Source organism: Oncorhynchus masou, chromosome 28 (genome assembly GCF_036934945.1).
Source record: "Oncorhynchus masou masou isolate Uvic2021 chromosome 28, UVic_Omas_1.1, whole genome shotgun sequence".
NCBI classification, from domain to species: domain Eukaryota; kingdom Metazoa; phylum Chordata; class Actinopteri; order Salmoniformes; family Salmonidae; genus Oncorhynchus; species Oncorhynchus masou.
Window position 1 is genome coordinate 24,895,084 of NC_088239.1, and position 18,878 is coordinate 24,913,961.

The 18,878-nt window shown below is 45.5% G+C and overlaps 1 protein-coding gene across 1 annotated transcript in view; it reads left to right on the forward strand.

Moving 5' to 3' along the window:
• LOC135517405 (rho GTPase-activating protein 21-like) overlaps positions 1-18,878 on the forward strand; it is an 88,688-nt gene that overhangs the window by 64,107 nt on the left and 5,703 nt on the right. The window contains 18 exon segments of the mRNA XM_064941659.1: positions 3,629-3,652; positions 5,548-6,064; positions 6,067-7,551; positions 10,993-11,139; positions 11,358-11,451; positions 13,940-13,973; positions 14,998-15,120; positions 15,579-15,878; positions 16,365-16,429; positions 16,557-16,705; positions 16,890-17,032; positions 17,212-17,370; positions 17,546-17,624; positions 17,950-18,023; positions 18,104-18,193; positions 18,317-18,442; positions 18,569-18,610; positions 18,710-18,815. Of these exon segments, the coding sequence (XP_064797731.1) occupies positions 3,629-3,652; positions 5,548-6,064; positions 6,067-7,551; positions 10,993-11,139; positions 11,358-11,451; positions 13,940-13,973; positions 14,998-15,120; positions 15,579-15,878; positions 16,365-16,429; positions 16,557-16,705; positions 16,890-17,032; positions 17,212-17,370; positions 17,546-17,624; positions 17,950-18,023; positions 18,104-18,193; positions 18,317-18,442; positions 18,569-18,610; positions 18,710-18,815 (3,757 nt within the window).

Consider the following 18,878-nt stretch of genomic DNA (forward strand, 5'->3'; position numbering starts at 1 on the left):
CAGTGTGTCAGAAGTTTACATACACTAAGTTGACTGTGCCACTAAACAGCTTGGAAAATTCCAGAAAATGATGTCATTGCTTTAGAAGCTTCTGATAGACTAATTGACATCATTTGAGTCAATAGGAGGTGTAACTGTGGATTTATTTCAAGGCCTACCTTCACACTCAGTGCCTCCTTGCTTGACATCATGGGAAAATCAAAAGAAATCAGCCAAGATGCCAGAAAAATAATTGTAGACCTCCCACAGGTCTGGTTCATGCTTGGGGGCAATTTCCAAACGCCTGAAGGTACCATGTTCATTTGTACAAACAATAGTACGCAAGTATAAACACCATGAGATCACGCAGCTGTCATACCGCTCAGGAAGGAGACGCGTTCTGTCTCCTAGAGATGTACGTACTTTGGTGGGAAAAGTGCAAATCAATCCCAGAACAACAGCAAAGGACCATGTGAAGATGCTGGAGGAAACGGGTACAAATGTATCTATATCCACAGTAAAACGAGTCCTATATCGACATAACCTGAAAGGCTGCTCAGCAAGGAAGAAGCCACTGCTCCAAAACCGCCATAAAAAAAGCCAGACTACGGTTTGCAACTGCACATGGGGACAAATATTGTACTTTTTGAAGAAATGTCCTCTGGTCTGATGAAACAAAAATATAACTGTTTGGCCATAAAGACCATAGTTATGTTTGGAGGAAAAATGGGAATGCTTGCAATCCAAAGAACACCATCCCAACCGTGAAGCACGGGTGTGGCGGCAACATGTTGTGGGGGTGCTTTGCTTCAGGAAGGACTGGTACACTTCACAAAATAGATGGCATCATGAGGTAGGAAAATTATGTGGATATGTTGAAGCAACATCTCAAGACATCAGTCAGGAAGTTAAAGCTTGGTCGCCAATGGATCTTTCAAATGGACAATGACACCAAGCATACTTCCAAAGTTGTAGCAAAATGTACAACAAAGTCAAGGTATTGGCGTGGCCATCACAAAGCCCTGAGAAAATTGGTGGGCAGAACTGAAAAACGTTTGACCCAAGTTAAGCAATTTAAAGGCAATGCACCAAATACTAATTGAGTGTATGTAAACTTCTGACCTTCTGGGAATGTGATGAAAGAAACAAAAGCTGAAATAAATCATTCTCTCTGAAATAAATCATCTGTCTGCCTCCATCACTGTGAACGTCTCACAGAGCTCTAGCTTGGCTTCCTGAACACGTTCGGAACTCACCTTTAATCTCGTTAATGTTTTTTTGTTTAAAATCTGAATTGTTTTTGTTGAAAGGCTATAAATCGATCTCTTTTAAAAACATGATTTAAAAAACACTTTTACCCCTTTTTCTCCCAATTTCGTGGTTTCCAATTGGTAGTTAGTCGTGTCTCGTCGCTGCAACTCCCGTACAGACTTGAGTCGAAGGTCAAGAGCCAATGCATCCACCAAAACACGACCCAACCAAGCCGCACTGCTTCTTGACACAATGCCCGTTTCACCCGGAAGCCAGCCACACCAATGTGTCAGAGGAAACGCTGTACACCTGGCAACCGTGTCAGCGTGCATGCGCCTGGCCCGCCACAGGAGTCACTAGAGCGATATGGGACAAGGACATCCCTGCCGGCCAAACCCTCCCCTAACCCGGACGACGCTGGACCAATTGTGCACGCCCCATGGGTTTCCGGCTGCCACAGTGCCTGGACTCAAACCAGGATCTCTAGCAACTGCGATGCAGTGCTTTAGTCCACTGCCCCACTCGAGAGGCTATAAATCGATCTCAGAATGTGATGATATATGATGTAAGGATTGCAGGCTTGTGCTTTGTCAGTGGCTATGAAGTAGAGTTCAGGCAGTAGTTGGACAGTCGGAAGGGTGAATGAAATGGTAGGAGGGACATCCCAGCTTCAAGTGGTTTCAGATTTCACATCCTATATCACACAGGCTCAGAAAAATATACTACTGTGTCCGTGGGAACCAGGGCTATTGCTTAAGCCATTCCAATCTGTGGTGTCCACAGATCGATTTGAAAATAAGTGATAATGTCCTGTACCAGAACCCCCTAAACAGGATGTTAGATCTAAGAGAAATGTAGCATCATATAATATTCACTCCCATAATACTGCTGTCCCCTTTGGGTTAACGGCACTCTGAGCATTTCCTCCCCATAAATAGACACCACACCATGCACTGGGCTCTCGGTGCAGGGCTTAGCATCTAGCAGACTCCCTGCCATGGACAGAGGGAAGAGGAGTCATCATTTTTGACTGGATGTCTGTATAAGCACTTTGTAACTGCTGATGATGATGTAAAAAGGGCTTTATAAATACATTTGATTGATTTTATCGTTCACTCAGTACTGTTTTGAACATTAAGGTTTTCCAGCACTGTCCCTCAGGTTAGCTCAAACTCCAGTCCATTTTTCATGGATTACTGACCAGCGGTGGACTGTTGACAGCAGGTGAAGAATATTGGCTGTAGGCTTGAAAGTGTGTTTGTGTGTGTGCAGGAAAAGGGCTGAGTAGTAGTGGCCCAGATGGAAAGAACTGCGGAGTGAAAGTGAAGGATGAGCCAAGTAGCGTGGAACGAAAGAGTGATAGAAAAGAGAAAGAGGACAGAGAGCTTTAAGGACCAGAGGACGAGAGCCTCTGTGGTGCCAGTCTGCCAGGGCCCCTCGCTCCACCTACCCATTTTCCTGCCCGGCTCAGTGATCTGCACAGAAAACCAACGCCACCCGTCAGGGTCCAGAGCCCAGCAGACGATAACGCTATGCCAGACCACACCACCCCACAACCACAGTCACATCCTGTTATTCACTTCCACTGGTTCTCTCATCTGGAGTAAGGAACTGAACCGACTCCAGCCCCTAGTGTGATGCTAAATTCCACGCATAGCTAGATGGCTAGGCCACAGCTTGCCAAAGCCACACAAACATCTTTTGACATTTAGGAATGTATCGGAGCACTATTGAAGCCTGAGGTTATTCTCAGTAAATAAAACGGGCAATACACAGCAATTAGTGTTAGAAATTGATTTGTGACCTGGAGGATGGTTGGTTATACCTCAGCAAGTTTGCAATTGCAATTCTAACTTATCCAAATAGTGTAATTTGACTTTTAATACATTTTCAGTTTTTTATTTTATTTACTGTGTAAATAAAGCTGGAAAAAGTCTGATTTGAAGTGTTTTCATTTCAGGCTGTAAGGCAATAAAAGATGAACATTTTGAAAGGGGGTGGTGACTTTCTTATGACCACTGTAAGAGAGGGATACCAAGGTAGAGGCAGCTAGTGAACAGCAGCAGCGGTAGGAAGTTAGATTACCCCTGGTTTATGACTACTATCAGGCAGTGTTGGTGAGAGGAGGCAGTTATGTGGGTGAGAGGCAGCCCTCAGGTGGCAGAGGGACAAGCAGGTGGCAGCTCAAACGTGACTGTGACTTTCCTCCTATCTGTTCCTGCTCCCGTCGTCTTTTTTCACTGCTCTTCTCTTGCCCTCTGCCTTTCTGTGGTGCATTCAGACAGCGACCGTGGCCATGACAGCTCCAGCCTCTGTTTCTCTATTGCACATCTTTACTCCTGTTTCTCCCCTCTCCTTCTTCTCTCCTCTTGTCTGCCTCTAACCTGTCGGCTGGCAGTTATCCAGGGATATCACTGCTCTGGTAAGAAGGGAAACGTACTAACTCCTTGTTTTTTCTTTTTTGTATGTCATTTCTTCCCATGTGTGGATGTGGTTTCCGTCCTTTTTTAAAGCTGGTATCAACAGTGTAATGATTTGTCAATAAGCGTAATGTTTTTGCCTTCCCTTAGCTAAAACTGTCATCTCTACCTAATTTTGTGTTGTCTCCATAGAACCTTGTGCCTTTTTGAATTGTTATACTGTATTTTTAAGTGTGTTTTAGAGCTTTAATTTCATTTGTATTAATGATTATTACTAACAACCGATTAAACACATTTTGGCTAATTGATCCGTGGAATAAGTTTAGAGGGTGTAATATTATTTACCTGCAATTTATGTTCTTAACCCTGGGCAACATGGGCCGAGGAGGCTCACAGGGATATTGCTATTAACAGGACTATCAACAAATTATCTTTTTTTTTTTTTTTTCAACTCAATACTTTTTGTATTCCCCCTAGTTATTTTGTTTACATAGATTCGCTGTCATTTTAACTCTAGAACTGCAAAGTCCTCGCTCTGCCTCATGGGAAAAATAACAACAACAAAAAACTCTTCCACGTGACAACATCTGTAGAATTGCAATTAGCTTAAACTGCAACGTGTTCTCTTCGATTCCAAGAGGCAGGCCCGTAAAATGTTCTTCCCAAGGCCCGAGACATGGTTCGTCATAGAAGTCAAAGTAAAACTCCTTGTGTGCTATTTTTGTCTCACTCGAGTTGTGCTCTGATTATGGGGGGGGTCCCTGGTGAATTTTCTATTACAAAAGGGGTCTCACAAAGTTGGAGAACCCCTGTTTTAGAGCATGCTAAATATTGACAGGAAAGGTGTTGTCGTTTCCCCATTCAAATTCCTGTCTCCCTCTCTTTGCTCACATCAGAGAGAGAAGCTTGTTAGCTAAGCATTGAGTCAGTAATAATATAAAATATGCCATTTATCAGACAATTTTATCCAAAGCAACTTAGTCATGCATGCATACATTTTAAGTATGAGTGGTCCCAGTAATCAAACTCACTATCCTGGCGTAGCAAGCGCCAAAGCGCCTTGATCTACCAGCTGAGCTACAGATGACCAGTACATTTTTTTGACAACATCACTTGACTTATGCAAATCTAGAGTTAGGGGCGGGGGCAGCAGACATGCTGGAGTCACTGTATAAACGTAATCCGACACCACAGATAGAGCACTCATCAATTTAAAGTCCAGCTCTTGCTTTCCCTTCAGTGAATTCTCGCACTACAAGGATGGGGAGATACATTAAATACCTGAGTCAATACACATCTCTGAACTGAGGACTTTTAGTAGATTGAAATCCAGCTCTTACCAGGCTTTATTCTGGGCCCTGGCGTCGGGCCTGCTTTTTTTCCCTCTCACTCTCCCCTTTTTCGCTCTCTCTTGGACATATCTGTTTTTTTCCCAGCACTTTCCATTGGAAGAGGTCATCTGACCCAAACACACGCTCCCAGTGTCTCTTCAGGATTCAGACACTGCCGGGGTGGGGAAGGGCTGGTTGTCGACTTTGTCCAAGAGAGCAATACTGTGTTATCTTTTAGTCAAATGTCTTTGATGGTTTTTATAACATGTACATACAGTCTGTGTGTTCAATTGTTTATCTGTCATTTACTGTGTACTGAAATGTATCATCCTTACAAAATAATTTTGACGAGTATACGGGTCTTGTTTGTCTTCGTCATTCATCATATGCTTTTCTTCTTGTCATTGTGCTGTAGCGTAGCTGTTTCTTTATGGGTGTAGCGGAAAACTTAAGCAGTACCCAGAGGATCACGTCAGTTTGGTGCAATGGCACACTACAAAGGTTTTATGTGACCTATTTTCGTCCTATACAGTTGAAGAGACATAATGTCCCATAATCTCTTGCAGGCCTATTCCCAAGATGCATACCTCAAAGGGAACGAGGCATACAGCGGAAACGCCCTACACATCCCGGAGCCTCCTCCCATATGCTACCCGAGGATAGAGCCTAAAGCCCCAGGGATGGCCCAGGCCCTGGACCTATCCCCCTCCACAGAGGCCTCCCGGAGCGGCAAGCCGGCAGGGAGACAGGGTACCTCCACGACAGGCCACACAGACATGGGCTACCGGTTGGAGATCCCTGTCCCCCCTTCTCCTCCCCCGCAGTCCCCTAAAACCCAGACGGTGGTTTGTGTGTGCAACGAGAGTGTGAGGACAGTGGTGGTGCCGCCTGACCCAGTACCGGATCGGGGGCCCCATTGTGTGTCTCGGGCTGGCCCCAGCAATAGGACCGACGAGAACCGTTTCGGAAGTCCCCTGGGCCTCTCAACCAGGCCTAGAATCCTTGTGACCCCTGGCCCCCCTGGAGGTTCACAACTACAATATACCCCCATCCCCACCCGGCCCACAGAGTCCTCAGTCTTCTCCCCTCTGGCTCTAGGCCTTCCCCAATCTACCCTGACAAACACCACCTCACCCCTTCCCCGCGAACCACGGTGGCCAACACCTTACCCTCCCCAACCACGCCCAACCACTACATCCCCTCACCCTCCTCTCCTGCCACGTCCAACTCACCTCACCAGAACATCGACTGGCGCAACTACACCACCTACAAGGACTACATCGATGCCAAGCGGCTGCACACCTATGGCTGCCGCACCATCCAGGAGCGTCTAGACAGCCTGCGGGCGGCAGCCAACCCCAACGCCGCTTACGCACTGCAGCCTAGTCCTCCCAGTGCCAGTGCCTCCTCCCAAGGCCTGGGAGGGTCCCAGATTAGACGCAGGAGCACGTCCCACGATCGGGGATCCTACCAGGGGGCCACTGTGGCTCCACTGCGCAGTGCCTCCCAGGAGAGGCTAGGTGGGGGAGGGCCCGAGAGGACAGCCATGCCCAGGGACTGGCCCCGGAGTGCCTCCCAGGATGCCCTACCCTCATCAGCCCTCATGGGAGTGGCCAAGCCCCGGGCACGCTCCTGCGACTACCTGGGCCGGCAGGGCGAGCCAGTGGCAATGGTATCTACAGAGAGGGGAGTGGGAGGGTACAGCAGGGCAGAGCTGGAGGATAGCCTGCTACTATACAGGGGTGAGGAGGCCAAAGGCAGCAGACACGGGGCAGTGCTGAAACAACTACCCCAGCCTCACAGGACCAGCCTTACAGGCATGCCCATCGCTGCCCCGATGTTCACTAAAGGTACGACGGAGCCGTTGCTCCCCTCTAGGACAGACAGCCTTGCACAGACAGCCCTCAGTAGGCCCTCGCGGTTGCCTGTTAAAAACTCCACCTCGGACCCATCGCCACTCTCCTTACCTTCTACCCGGGGCCCCAGTAACAGCAGTGCTATGGACCTGCTCAAAGACCAAAGAGCCATGGTGGTGGGTAACCACCTGGGCTACTCTTCCTCGCCCCTGCAGCAGCTACAGCTCCGGGGGCGGGCAGACAGCCTGAGAGAGGAAAGCGGGAGGGATGTGGGGCTGGGTGCCAGGTCGTCCTCCTGCTCCGGCCCCTCCAAAGTCCCTGTTCAGAGACAGCAGGCCACCTCCTCCTCTACCTCCACTTCCTCCTCCACTGTTAACAGTACTGTGACCCTCAGGTCAAAGGTCCCCGCCCTGGTGCGGACTAGCGGGAGGCCGTTGGAGGGTGTAGAAGGTCCGGACGCCACAGTGGTGGTCCTGAGAAGGGATAAGAACTCGGGACCCCAGCCCATCCGCCACCCCTCCTACATCCTGGCTGTAAACGACACCGACTTGGAGACTCCAATAGAGGTGGGGACTCTAGCAGCTAAGAGGGGATCGGGGGGCTGGCTACCCAACGACGTCCAGCGAGACGTGACCATGAGAATGCTGGGAGAGCAGCACAAGGCCTCGTGCGCCAGCAACCTGGATGACTCACTCGACTCCATCCCCTTCATCGGTAAGGAACACATTTCTGTTCTCACTCTCTCAACTCCTTTATTACCATAGCAACTCCTTACATCGAGAGAAAGTCCTGGGAAGGGGTGTGTGTCAAGCATCAACTTTAATTAGGTAACACATTTATAACGCACTGTAACTCTTAGTATCAGGAGTTCCTGTTGCTCTGGTTTCGGCTTGCATGAGGAGAGCGAGGGAGAATATGTTTTGTGTGGGCGTGTGTAGACTGATTCGCTTAATGTGCCTGGTAGAGCATGTAATATCTCTTGGGTGGGGAGGTTATACAAGGGTTTTGATGTTATCAGTTTCTGCCCTCAAGTCTTAGCAGGTGGAAATTGGCATGCAGTAAAAGTCCTGATGCTCAGACTAGCTGCTGTCAGAAATGGCCTCAACATCACTCAAGCAGGTCAATGTTTGTCATGAATCTTGCCCTGGAGGCAGAACTGAGCATTTTCTTCTAGATAGGCCAGCAGCAAAGTCAAAATATGGCAAAAATATTTAGAAAAAATGTATGAAAACAACAATGAGCTTTTTTGTCTTAATTTAAGGTTAGTGTAAGGCATTAGGGTTAGCAGTGTGGTTAGGGTTAAGTTAAAAAATAATATTGAATGACTTTGTGGCTGTGCCAGTTAGTGACTACTCTGTAGAACTGCTTCCATGCCAAGAGATACCAACCTGCATCTCTCAATGTCAACATAGCTAATATGGTGAGTTGTCAGTTATCACTCTAGTGCAACTTCTTTACGATGTAAAAAAAATGGTTTCCTTGGTGCTATACAGTGAAAGAGTTTGGATAGAGTATATCACCAATGTATGTATTGATAGATGTAGTTGGGCTACAATAGCTTTTGGTGGCAGGGGTTTATTGGCTGTTTGAACAGAGCTGGATTTGTTGTTGAGGTATGTCGTAATGCTTGGTCAGGGCAGGACAAGTCTATCTGATATGGGGAAATTGAATAACGTGCATTCCATTTTTATTTTGATATTATTAGTATTGATACATTACCATTTCATTTAGCAGATATGTTGAAATTGTCAGTCAGCTAAGTATATCCCCGTATTAAATTCTATGTCTTAACAAAACATCTAACAAAAGAAGAGTACATTCAACGTTGCCAGAATGCTTAAATACACCAATAGCAACAAATACCCTATCTTCATTTTAAAAAGTAGCCGTTACTCAGTTCAACACTTACCATTCAAACCAACTGTCCAACAACTGCTGTGCATTGTGTATCTGGCAGATTAGCAGTTTTGTACAGACAACAAGCAAATGTCCCGTTCCTGCTTGTGTTTTCCTAGAGCAAATGTGTTTCAAATGCATTGCGCTGATGTTAGGAGTATCTTAAGCGTTCGCAATTAGAGCTGCACTTTTCAGCTGTCAGATCGGAATGGAACTCTTAATTTATCTGTTTTTTTTGGTAGACTAATTATGATGTATTTGATGGTGTGTTTTTTTGGTAGACTTATTATCATGTATTTGATGGTGTGTTTTTTTGGTATACTTATTATCATGTATTTGATGGTGGTGTTCTTTTAAGCTAGAATTGATGTGCTCTGGGTTTACGTGCCAATAGTTTTAATAGTTTCATTGACATGACATGAGCCATCATCCACCAATCAGGGCACCTTTTACTCAGACACCAGAGGCCTGGAGCCCACATGGGTTAATAATATCCTCTTACACACACACACCTCCTTTACATACTCTCTCCCACACACACCTAGACACAATCAAACACTCACAGCACCTCATAAGCTTCAGTCTGCCTCATGCATAAATCAGCAGCCCACCTGTGTAGTGGTCGCATGCTATATTTAAGCAATAAGGCCCGTGGGGGTGGGGTATATGGTCAATATACCACGGCGAAAGGCTGTTACGCACAACGCAATGCGGAGTGCCTGGATATACCTCCCTTAGCCGTGGTATATTGACCATATACCACAAACCCCTGAGGTGCCTTGTTGCTATTATAAACTGGTTACCAATGTAATTATAGCATTAAAAAGAAATGTCTTGCTATACCCGTGGTCTGATATACCATGGCTTTGAGCCAATCAGCCTTCAGCTCGAACCACCCAGTTTATAATGTATAGTATTAGCTGAGCAACAATGTTTGCTCCATCACTCACAGCCGTAATGCTCTGTTTTGGGTAGTCTTACATTTCGACAGCTGTTCCATTTTAAACTTGATGGCTTGAACTGACAACGCAAGGCGTTTCAAGTACATGTGTCGAACAACGCTGTTTGTTGCTGTTTTCACAAACACATGAAATAGGGAACATCTGTCCCGATTTGGCAGCCGTATCATGGGAACGATCTGTGAGGTTATGTTGGGGAATTTCACTGTAACAATCTCTGCAGCCGAAGAAACAGGTCAGATGTTTCATGTTAATGTGCGCTATTAAATGTGAAATGTTTTGCTTAGGCACACATAGGAATGTAAGCTTTCGCATTACTCAGGTTTATGTTTTATTTTCCTTCTAATAAAATATTTGGCTGACACATAAAATATTTGGCTGATTGTACTCTGGTTTGGGTTGAACCAGTTAACAGAGAGTTATACAAGAATATTATATGGATGATACAGATACATCTGTGAAGCACTTTTGTTTTTGACAGCAGGTAGCCTAGCGGTTAAGAGCATTGGGCCAGTAACGGAAAGGTCTTTGGTTTGAATGCCCAAACCAACTAAGTGAAAAAAATCTGTCTGTGCCCTTGAGCAAGGCTCTTAACACCTAAATCTGCCTCTGTCGCTCTGGATAAGAACGTCTGCTAAATGATGTAAATGTACAAATGCATTATAATTAAATGCTTTTGGTAGTGATACATTTCTGTGTGCCCTGCTAGTATTCCTGGCACTCTCCTTATCATTGCCAGACACTTCCATCCTGTACCTTGCGTCACCTGCTGCCTGGGACAGTTTGGCAAAGGCAGGGTTACTCACTGTACTCGGTAATGTTATGACTTGCCTGGGTGTAGCCTGCACCTTGGTTATATCTGCTTACCTGATCAGACTGACAACGGTGATGAAACGGCAGCTCACTTTCCCTTCCTTTGTGTTTGTTGATTGTGGCAGGTGTGGGGACTGGGTTATCTCTCGTGGCCATGCTGGCCCCATGAATAAGCCTGGCTGTCTCTGAATGTGTCATGTTATCTCATAACCAGACTTGTGTTTAGCTGTATATGCCTATATTTCGCCATCGTGGCATTTGTGTTTTATTGCCGTCTGTAAGTTAGCCTCAAACGGAGATAGCGTAGACTGGTTCAGAATGAGTTTCACTCAGTCCTGAGCAGTAATACTTGACTGTCTTTGTGCCACAGTAGACTTAATTAGAGTGATGTCAAGTATCAGACAGCCTACTTCTACCGGATTTATAATGTAGAACAGGAATAGTATCTCCCCTTGTTTAACTTTGGTTTTCCTCACTTCGTTTCCAGATGAGCCTTCCAGTCCAAGTATTGATCATGACACCAGTCACATTCCCGCTTCAGCTGTAATATCTGTTACTCCAATCGTCACCACCATACCACCCAGCCCTACCTCTCCATCTCCTCTTATTCGACGACAGCGGTCACATGACCACGGTAAGGTTACCCCCTTTTTAACTAACTGTGCAGGTACTGTCAGCAACGATATGCATGCTTTAAGAATAGTGTGTTAGAATGAGTTGATGGCTGAATTTGAATACTTGATCCACAAACAAGCTTGGGACACCTACAGCCTTGACCTAGGACATTCCTATTAAAAGTTTGTTCTTTGGCTTATTTCTTGTTTGATAATCATTTGGCTTTTATTTTGAAAGATTCTCTTCGACTCACAGTGATTGAATCGGATTCTGGTACCAAAACGGAGAGGTCCAAATCCTACGATGAAGGTCTGGATAACTACAGGGAAGGGTGAGTGTAATTTGGTCTGAAACGGTGGGCCAGTGCAATGTTATGTATAGTGTACACCACCCTTGTAACAAAATATATTGTGAAGAAAATAAAGGGAGATTAAAATTGATTTTTTTTTATTTTTATGTAATTGTCAACGATCTACACAAAATACTCTGTCAGTGCGAGAAGAATTCTAACATTTGGTAAAAATGAATGAAAAATAAAACCCTCATATACCATTATTAGATTAGTATTCACCCACCTGAGTCAATACATGTTAGAATCACCTTTGGCAGGGAATACAGCTGTGAGTCTTCTTGGGTAAGTCTCATAAGAGCTTTGCACACCTGTATTGTGCAATATTTGCCCGTTTTTATTCTTTTCAAAATTCTTCTGTTCGAGGTGTTGGGAATCATGACTAGACAGTTATATTCAAGTCTTGTCGTAGAATTTCAAGCAGATTTAAGTCAAAATTGTAACTTGGCCACTCAGGAACATTCACTGTCTTGGTAAGCAACTCCAGTGTTGATTTGGCTTTGTGTTGTAGGTTATTGTCTTGCTGAAAGGGGAATTCCTCTCGCAGTGACTGGTGTAAAACAGACTGAAGCAGGTTGTCCTCTAGGATTTTGCCTGTGCTTAGCTCCATCCCGTTTCTTTTTGTCTTGAAAACTCCCCAGCCTTTGCCTATGTCAAGCATACCCATACCATGATGCAGTCACCACAATGCTTGAAATTAAGGAGGCATGTGTTGTGTTGAATTTGTCCCAAACATAAGGCTTTGCATTTAGGCCAAAAAGTGTATTTCTTTGCCGAGTCACTACAATGTTGATGATCCATCCTCAGTTTTCTCCCATCACAGCCTTTGAACTCAGTAGCTGTTTTGAAATCAACAATGGCTTTATAGTGACATCCCTAAGCAGTTTCATTCCTGTCCTGCAGCTCAGTTAAGGACAACTGCATCTTTGATGGGTCTGGGTGGTTTAATACATAATCCACAGCATAATTATTAACTTGACCATGCTTAAAGATATATTCAATCTACGATTTGTTATTGTTACCCATCTACCAATCACTGCCCTTCTTTATGAGGCTTTCGAAAAGCTCCCTGGTCTTTGTAGTGGAATCTGTGCTTGAAGTAGTACTTGACTGAGGGACCTTACAGATGTTGTATGTATGAGGGACAGAGGAATGTTTCATGAACTGAAATAAAATATCCCAGTGTGGCATATCAAGAAGCTGATGAAACAGCATGATCATTACACAGGTGTACCTTGTGCTGGAGACAGTAAAAGGCCACTATTAGATGTGCAGTTTTGCCACACAACACAATGCCACAGATGTCTCAAACTTTGAGTGAGCATGCAATTGGCATGCTGACTGCAGGAATGTTTACCAGAGCTGTTGCCAGAGAATGTAATGTTAATTTCTCCACTATAAGCCGCATTTGTCATTACAAAGAATTTGGTAGTACATCCAACTGGCCTCACAACCGTAGACCATGTGTATGGGGTTGTTTGGGCGAGCGGTTTGCTTATGTCAATGTTGTGAACAGAGTACACCATGGTGGCGGTGGGTTTATGGTATTGGCAGGCATAAACTATGGACAACGAACACAATTTAATTTTATTGATGGCAATTTGAATGCACAGAGATACCGTGACGAGATCCTGAGGCCTTTGTCGTACCAATCATCCACCGCCTCACTTCATGTTTCAGCATGATAATGCACGGCCCCATGTCGCAAGGATCCGTACACAATTCCTGGAAGCTGAAAATGGCCTGCATACTCACCAGATATGTCACCCATTGAGCCTGTTTGGGATGCTCTGGATCGATGTGTACGACAGCGTGTTCCAGTTCCCCCCCAATATCCAGAAACTTCGCACAGCCAATGAAAAGGAGTGGGACTACATTCCACAGGCCACAATCAACAGCCTAATCAACTCTATCTGAAGGAGATGTGTCGCGCTGCATGAGTCAAGTGGTGGTCACACCAGAAACTGGCTGGTTTTCTGATCCACGCCCCCACTTTTGTTTTAAGGTATCTGTGACCAACAGATGCATATCTGTATTTTCAGTCATGTGAAATCCATAGATTAGGGCCTAATGAATTTATTTCAATTGACTGATTTCCTTATATGAACTGTAACTCAGTAAAATCTTTCAAATATAACTTGTGATTTGTTAAGCCGAAATGTACTTCTGAACAAATGTAGGCTTGCCTAAACAAAAGGGGTGAATAGTTATGCAAAGACTATATTTTTGTTATAAAAAAGAAATTAGTTTGGAGAAAGAAATTGTCATTTTCTTTTCACTTTGACGCCATGGAGTATTTTGTGTAGGTCAATGACAAAAAATAGCAATTAAATCTATTTCAATCCCACTTTGAACGCAACAAAATGTGAAGGGGGTGTATAATTTCTATAGGCACTGTACATTTTAGTCAATTTCATTAGACTAACTTGTGATTAATCTTTCTATTTTCATATTTCTATGTTCCTTGTAGGAGGCAAATACCTGGTCTAAAGGGCCTTAGGAAGGTGAGTCCAACCTCAACACAGTAATATCAATATTAGGTTACACTTGGATAGTCCAGATTTTCCATTTGTAGATGCTCTACAGCAGGTCATACTATCAACAACTGCTTGCTAAGGATACAATTGGGTTAAATAAGGTTAGGGTTGGAGCTAGGGTTTGTAGATAGTTAGTTGAAATGTTACTGATAGTACATCTGTAGATGCATCTGCAGATGTACTATCCAGATAAAGTATTACCTAATATCAGCCCACATAACAACAAACTGTAATTGGGAGTTTGGACAAAACCCTCTGGTCACTTTCCACAGAAATGATGTGCCTACTGGCTATCAGACTCGACTGCATCATTATAGTTTGTTTTACCTGCATATCCTGCCCAAAGGTTCACAGCCTGAAGATAAAGAGTCACTCCTCTGAACCGCTAGCATTGATGTTAGTCAGTAGCGGTTGTAAAATGGATAATGAGTGAGACTATAAAACCAAATGAGCTCTAAAGACCCAGACTGGATGCCAACCTCGCTATTTCTGTCTGTCTGCTCACTGGAATGGAGCATAATGTCGGATTCTGGGGCCGTATAATAGAAGTCAGGCAAGGGTCATCCAATCAGCGAACCGTTCATTGGAGGAACTCCACATGATCCGTCCTCATTATCCAACTTGCTGACTGGCCCCAGGGGCAGGCTGGCTGACTGGCCCCAGGGGCAGGGGCAGGCTGGCAGGCTGGCTGGGCCCCAGGGGGCTGGCTGAGGCTGGCCCAGGGGCAGGCTGGCTGAGTGGCCCCAGGGGCAGGCTGGCTGGGCAGGCTGGCCCCACTGGCCCCAGGGGCAGGCTGGCTGACTGGCCCCAGGGGCAGGCTGGCTGACTGGCCCCAGGGGCAGGCTGGCTGACTGGCCCCAGGGGCAGGCTGGCTGACTGGCCCCAGGGGCAGGCTGATTAACAGCTTACAAAGCCAAGCACTGTACACCATGTTGCAGTATTGTGTATGTATGAGATTGTAGAGGTAACTCATGTGTTTGTTGTGTTAAAGGCGACGGTGGACAGGTCTTCAGAAGATTCCGGATCCAGGAGAGATTCCTCATCAGATATCTTCAGTGATGCTTCCAAGGAGGGCATGCTCCACTTCCGACAGATCAACACGGACAAGAGTAAGGTGTGTGTACAGTGCTATCCACACTCCACACACAAAGGGGGTCAAGGCAGTCAGTTATATCTGTGATATGGTTTAGAAAGAGTGGTGGGTAATCCTGTTCCTCTGGTAGATATTTAGTATAGTAATGTTGATTTTTGTGTGCATTGCACTTGTCAGACCAGTTTGGCTTTGACCTAAATGTGTTTGAGATTCCTGACTCTGTCATGTCTTCCTTGATGAAATGACTCCTCCCTCAAGTGGGTTACACTGGACACGATGGCAGCTCATACTTCCTTGGGGAACCATTTTAGATGAGATGCATCAAGAATGTGGAGATACTTAATTTGCAATGCCAGTGTCAAATTATAAGAGAGGACCATGTCTTTCTCAGTGCCTGTCTACCTCACTGCTGTTTTATGTGTTTCTCATACTTGTCGTTAAGTAGTATCATTGTTTGTGCCTTTCCTCTCTCTCTGCAGCGTGTTGGTGGGGGAATGCGCCCCTGGAAACAGATGTACGCAGTGCTGCGAGGCCACTTCCTCTGCCTATATAAGGACAAAAAGGAGGGACAGGCTCATGCCAACTCCCAGGTGGAGGACGAGCCACAGCCAATCAGCATCAAGGCCTGTCTGATTGACATCTCCTACAGCGACACGAAACGCAAGAACGTGCTGCGGCTGACCACATCGGACTGTGAGTACCTGTTCCAGGCAGAGGACAGAGAAGATATGCTGGCCTGGATCAGAGTCATACAGGAGAACAGCAACCTGGATGAGGAGGTGAAACACACACACACCATACAGGAGATTAATTCCTATCAAGTTCTCCAGGATTGACAGAAATGTGTGGCAAAGTGAAATCAAACCCTTTCTGTGTTGGTAGAAAACACAAGGTCAACCTCATGGATGGCCAATACTTCATTAATTACACAAATGTAGATCAAGTATACTTTGTCACTAACCCTTCCTTGATAAGGATCAGCTAACAGTGATTGGCTACAGGTCCTAGGTCACATAATACAGACACATGACCCGTCCCTGGTCTACCTTAAAATAGGCTAACTTTATCACCGGACTTACCTCCCCTCTATTAGAAACTGAAGGTCTTCTTTCCCCTCCATTTAAGACCACTATAGTACTATTGTATATTTCTTTGGCTTTACCTATGCCAACTGATAGAAGTGGGTTATGCAAAGGGGAGGGGAGTCATATTGCATCTGATGAGTTAACATTGTCTGCTGTCTTCTGCCTTTTTTCTTGTTTTAGAACGCAGCCTTTACCAGCCGTGACCTCATCAGCCGAAAGATCAAGGAGTACAACACGTTGATGAGGTAAGCAGGGCGGACCACAGAGAGGGAGGAAGTCTCTGCAGTACAGAGGGAGATTGAGACCTGTGTGGACGGCTCATATTGGACGTCAGACATCAAAACGTTTTGTGTGTGTTTGTGTATGACCCAGCCCGACAGGCAGTAAGAATGAACCGTCGCCCAAACCGTCACGCCAGTCGCTAAGCATCAGACAGACACTACTAGGAGGGAAGGGGGAGACCAAATCTCTAAGTCCACACTTACCCAAAGCAGAGCAGGAGAGGAAAAACATGCACAAAGGTAAGAGCCAGAGGATTCAAATGTTCGCTTAGCTCTCAACTCATTTACTTGAGTATTGTGAAGGTCTGATTTGATTTTGAGAATGGCTTTGAATACTCCATTGCTTTTTGCTCCATATATACTGTACAGTGTGTGTTGGTGCTCGTGTGAGACTCTCCTCATGTTTTGTGTGTTAACCCTTCAGACGACACCAGTCCACCGAAGGACAAGGGGACGTGGAGGAAAGGTATCCCAGGGCTGATGAGGAAGCCCTTTGAGAGGAAGCCTTCTCCAGGCATCACTTTCGGGGTGAGGCTGGACGACTGCCCCCCAGCTGTCACCAACCGGGTGAGATTCAACTCACACCTACACTACGTATTCTCTCCATCTCCTCTTTTTGTTCGTTGTTTCATTCATGTTTATTGGAATGGTTTATAAGAAAGTTCCTTCTCAACACTGTCACACACCTTTCTGAGGGTGCTGCCATGGTAATTGATGAGTCCATGTTGTGTGTGTGTGTGGTGTAGTTTGTTCCCCTCATTGTGGAGGTGTGCTGTAACCTAGTGGAGGAGAGGGGGCTGGAGTACACAGGGATCTACAGAGTCCCAGGGAACAACGCAGCCATCTCCAACATGCAGGAGGAGCTCAACAACAAAGGCATGAACGACATTGACATCCAGGATGACGTGAGTGACTCAACCCAGCACACGATGCCACTTTCACTCCCTCTCTCTAGTTGTCTTTGGCCCATCCTCTTTCTTTATATAGGCTCTCTTTTTGTCACTCCTCTCTTCCCTCAGCTTTTCCATCTTTTCTTATCTTGTCTAAAGTACCTTTCCTTTTTTTACCTGCCTTTGACAGAAATGGAGGGATCTGAATGTGATCAGCAGTTTACTTAAATCCTTTTTCCGGAAACTTCCAGAGCCTCTGTTCACCAACGGTAAGAATATTCAAGTAGTCCCACCAATAGCCTATTAGGAACAGCCTTCCATTAAGGGAGTGTTTCCCAAACTTGGTCCTGTGGACCCCAAGGGTCTTTACACAGCTGATTCAAATAATGAACTCATCAAGCTTTGATTATTTGAATCAGCTGTGTAGTGCACCCCTTGGGGTCCCCAGGACTGATTAAGGGGTCACTATGCCACCTAGTGGCTGAGTGTGAAACCTACACTTAATTACATTCTGTTTAGTGTTCACTTTCATAACACCAAGAGCCTTTGTCGTCTTCTGTAAAAACCAATGTCCGTTTCATTTATGCCCTGTAGAGAAGTATGCGGACTTCATAGAGGCCAACAGGACAGTGGACCCAGTGGAAAGACTGAAATTGTTGAAGAGGATGGTGGGTTCATGTGACATTCATTGTGAACTTAACTGACATTATTGCATGGTGACTTATACTTAACCGACTTCTCACTGCAGCTTCACGAGTTGCCAGATCATCACTATGAGACCCTCAAGTTCCTCTCGGCTCATCTGAAAACAGTGGCTGACAACTCTGATAAAAATAAGGTATTGTAAATGTCCATCTTGAATAGTGGCTGGCAGTCCTCACTTTTAAACTTAGAGAACCTGTGATGTAGTGAGGGTATGTGTAAAGCGTGCGTGTGTGTTCCTAACTATCCTGTGTGTTAGATGGAACCTAGGAACCTGGCCATCGTGTTTGGTCCCACTCTGGTGCGCACTTCAGAGGACAACATGACCCACATGGTCACCCACATGCCCGACCAGTACAAGATCGTAGAGACTCTCATTCAGCATGTGAGTCCCACTTAACACCTTAATTGCAGACACAAGTGGACTGTTTGTGCATAATCTGCATATCAAACCAAAAAGTGATTGTGAATCCCTTAAAGATAAAGCTCCTTTTCCTTTGCTCCCTTCTAGTACAACTGGTTTTTCACAGAGGAAGGCAATGGGGAGCCCGTGGTGGGTACAGGCACATTGCTGCCCTCAATGCAACTTCTGTTATTCCTTTTTTATTCAAATTATAGAGTGTTCACCCTGTTGCCGGACTGTTCGTTTCAGACTATGTCCCGATATGAGAATGCGGTGGAGTCTCAGCCTGTGCCCAACATCGACCACCTGCTCAACAACATCGGCCGCACGGCCTCCATGCAGGGGGAAGTCTCAGGTAACGTGTTCCCTGGACCAGACCGACTCTGTGGTGGTGGGTCAACCTTTTACTACTTTTCCC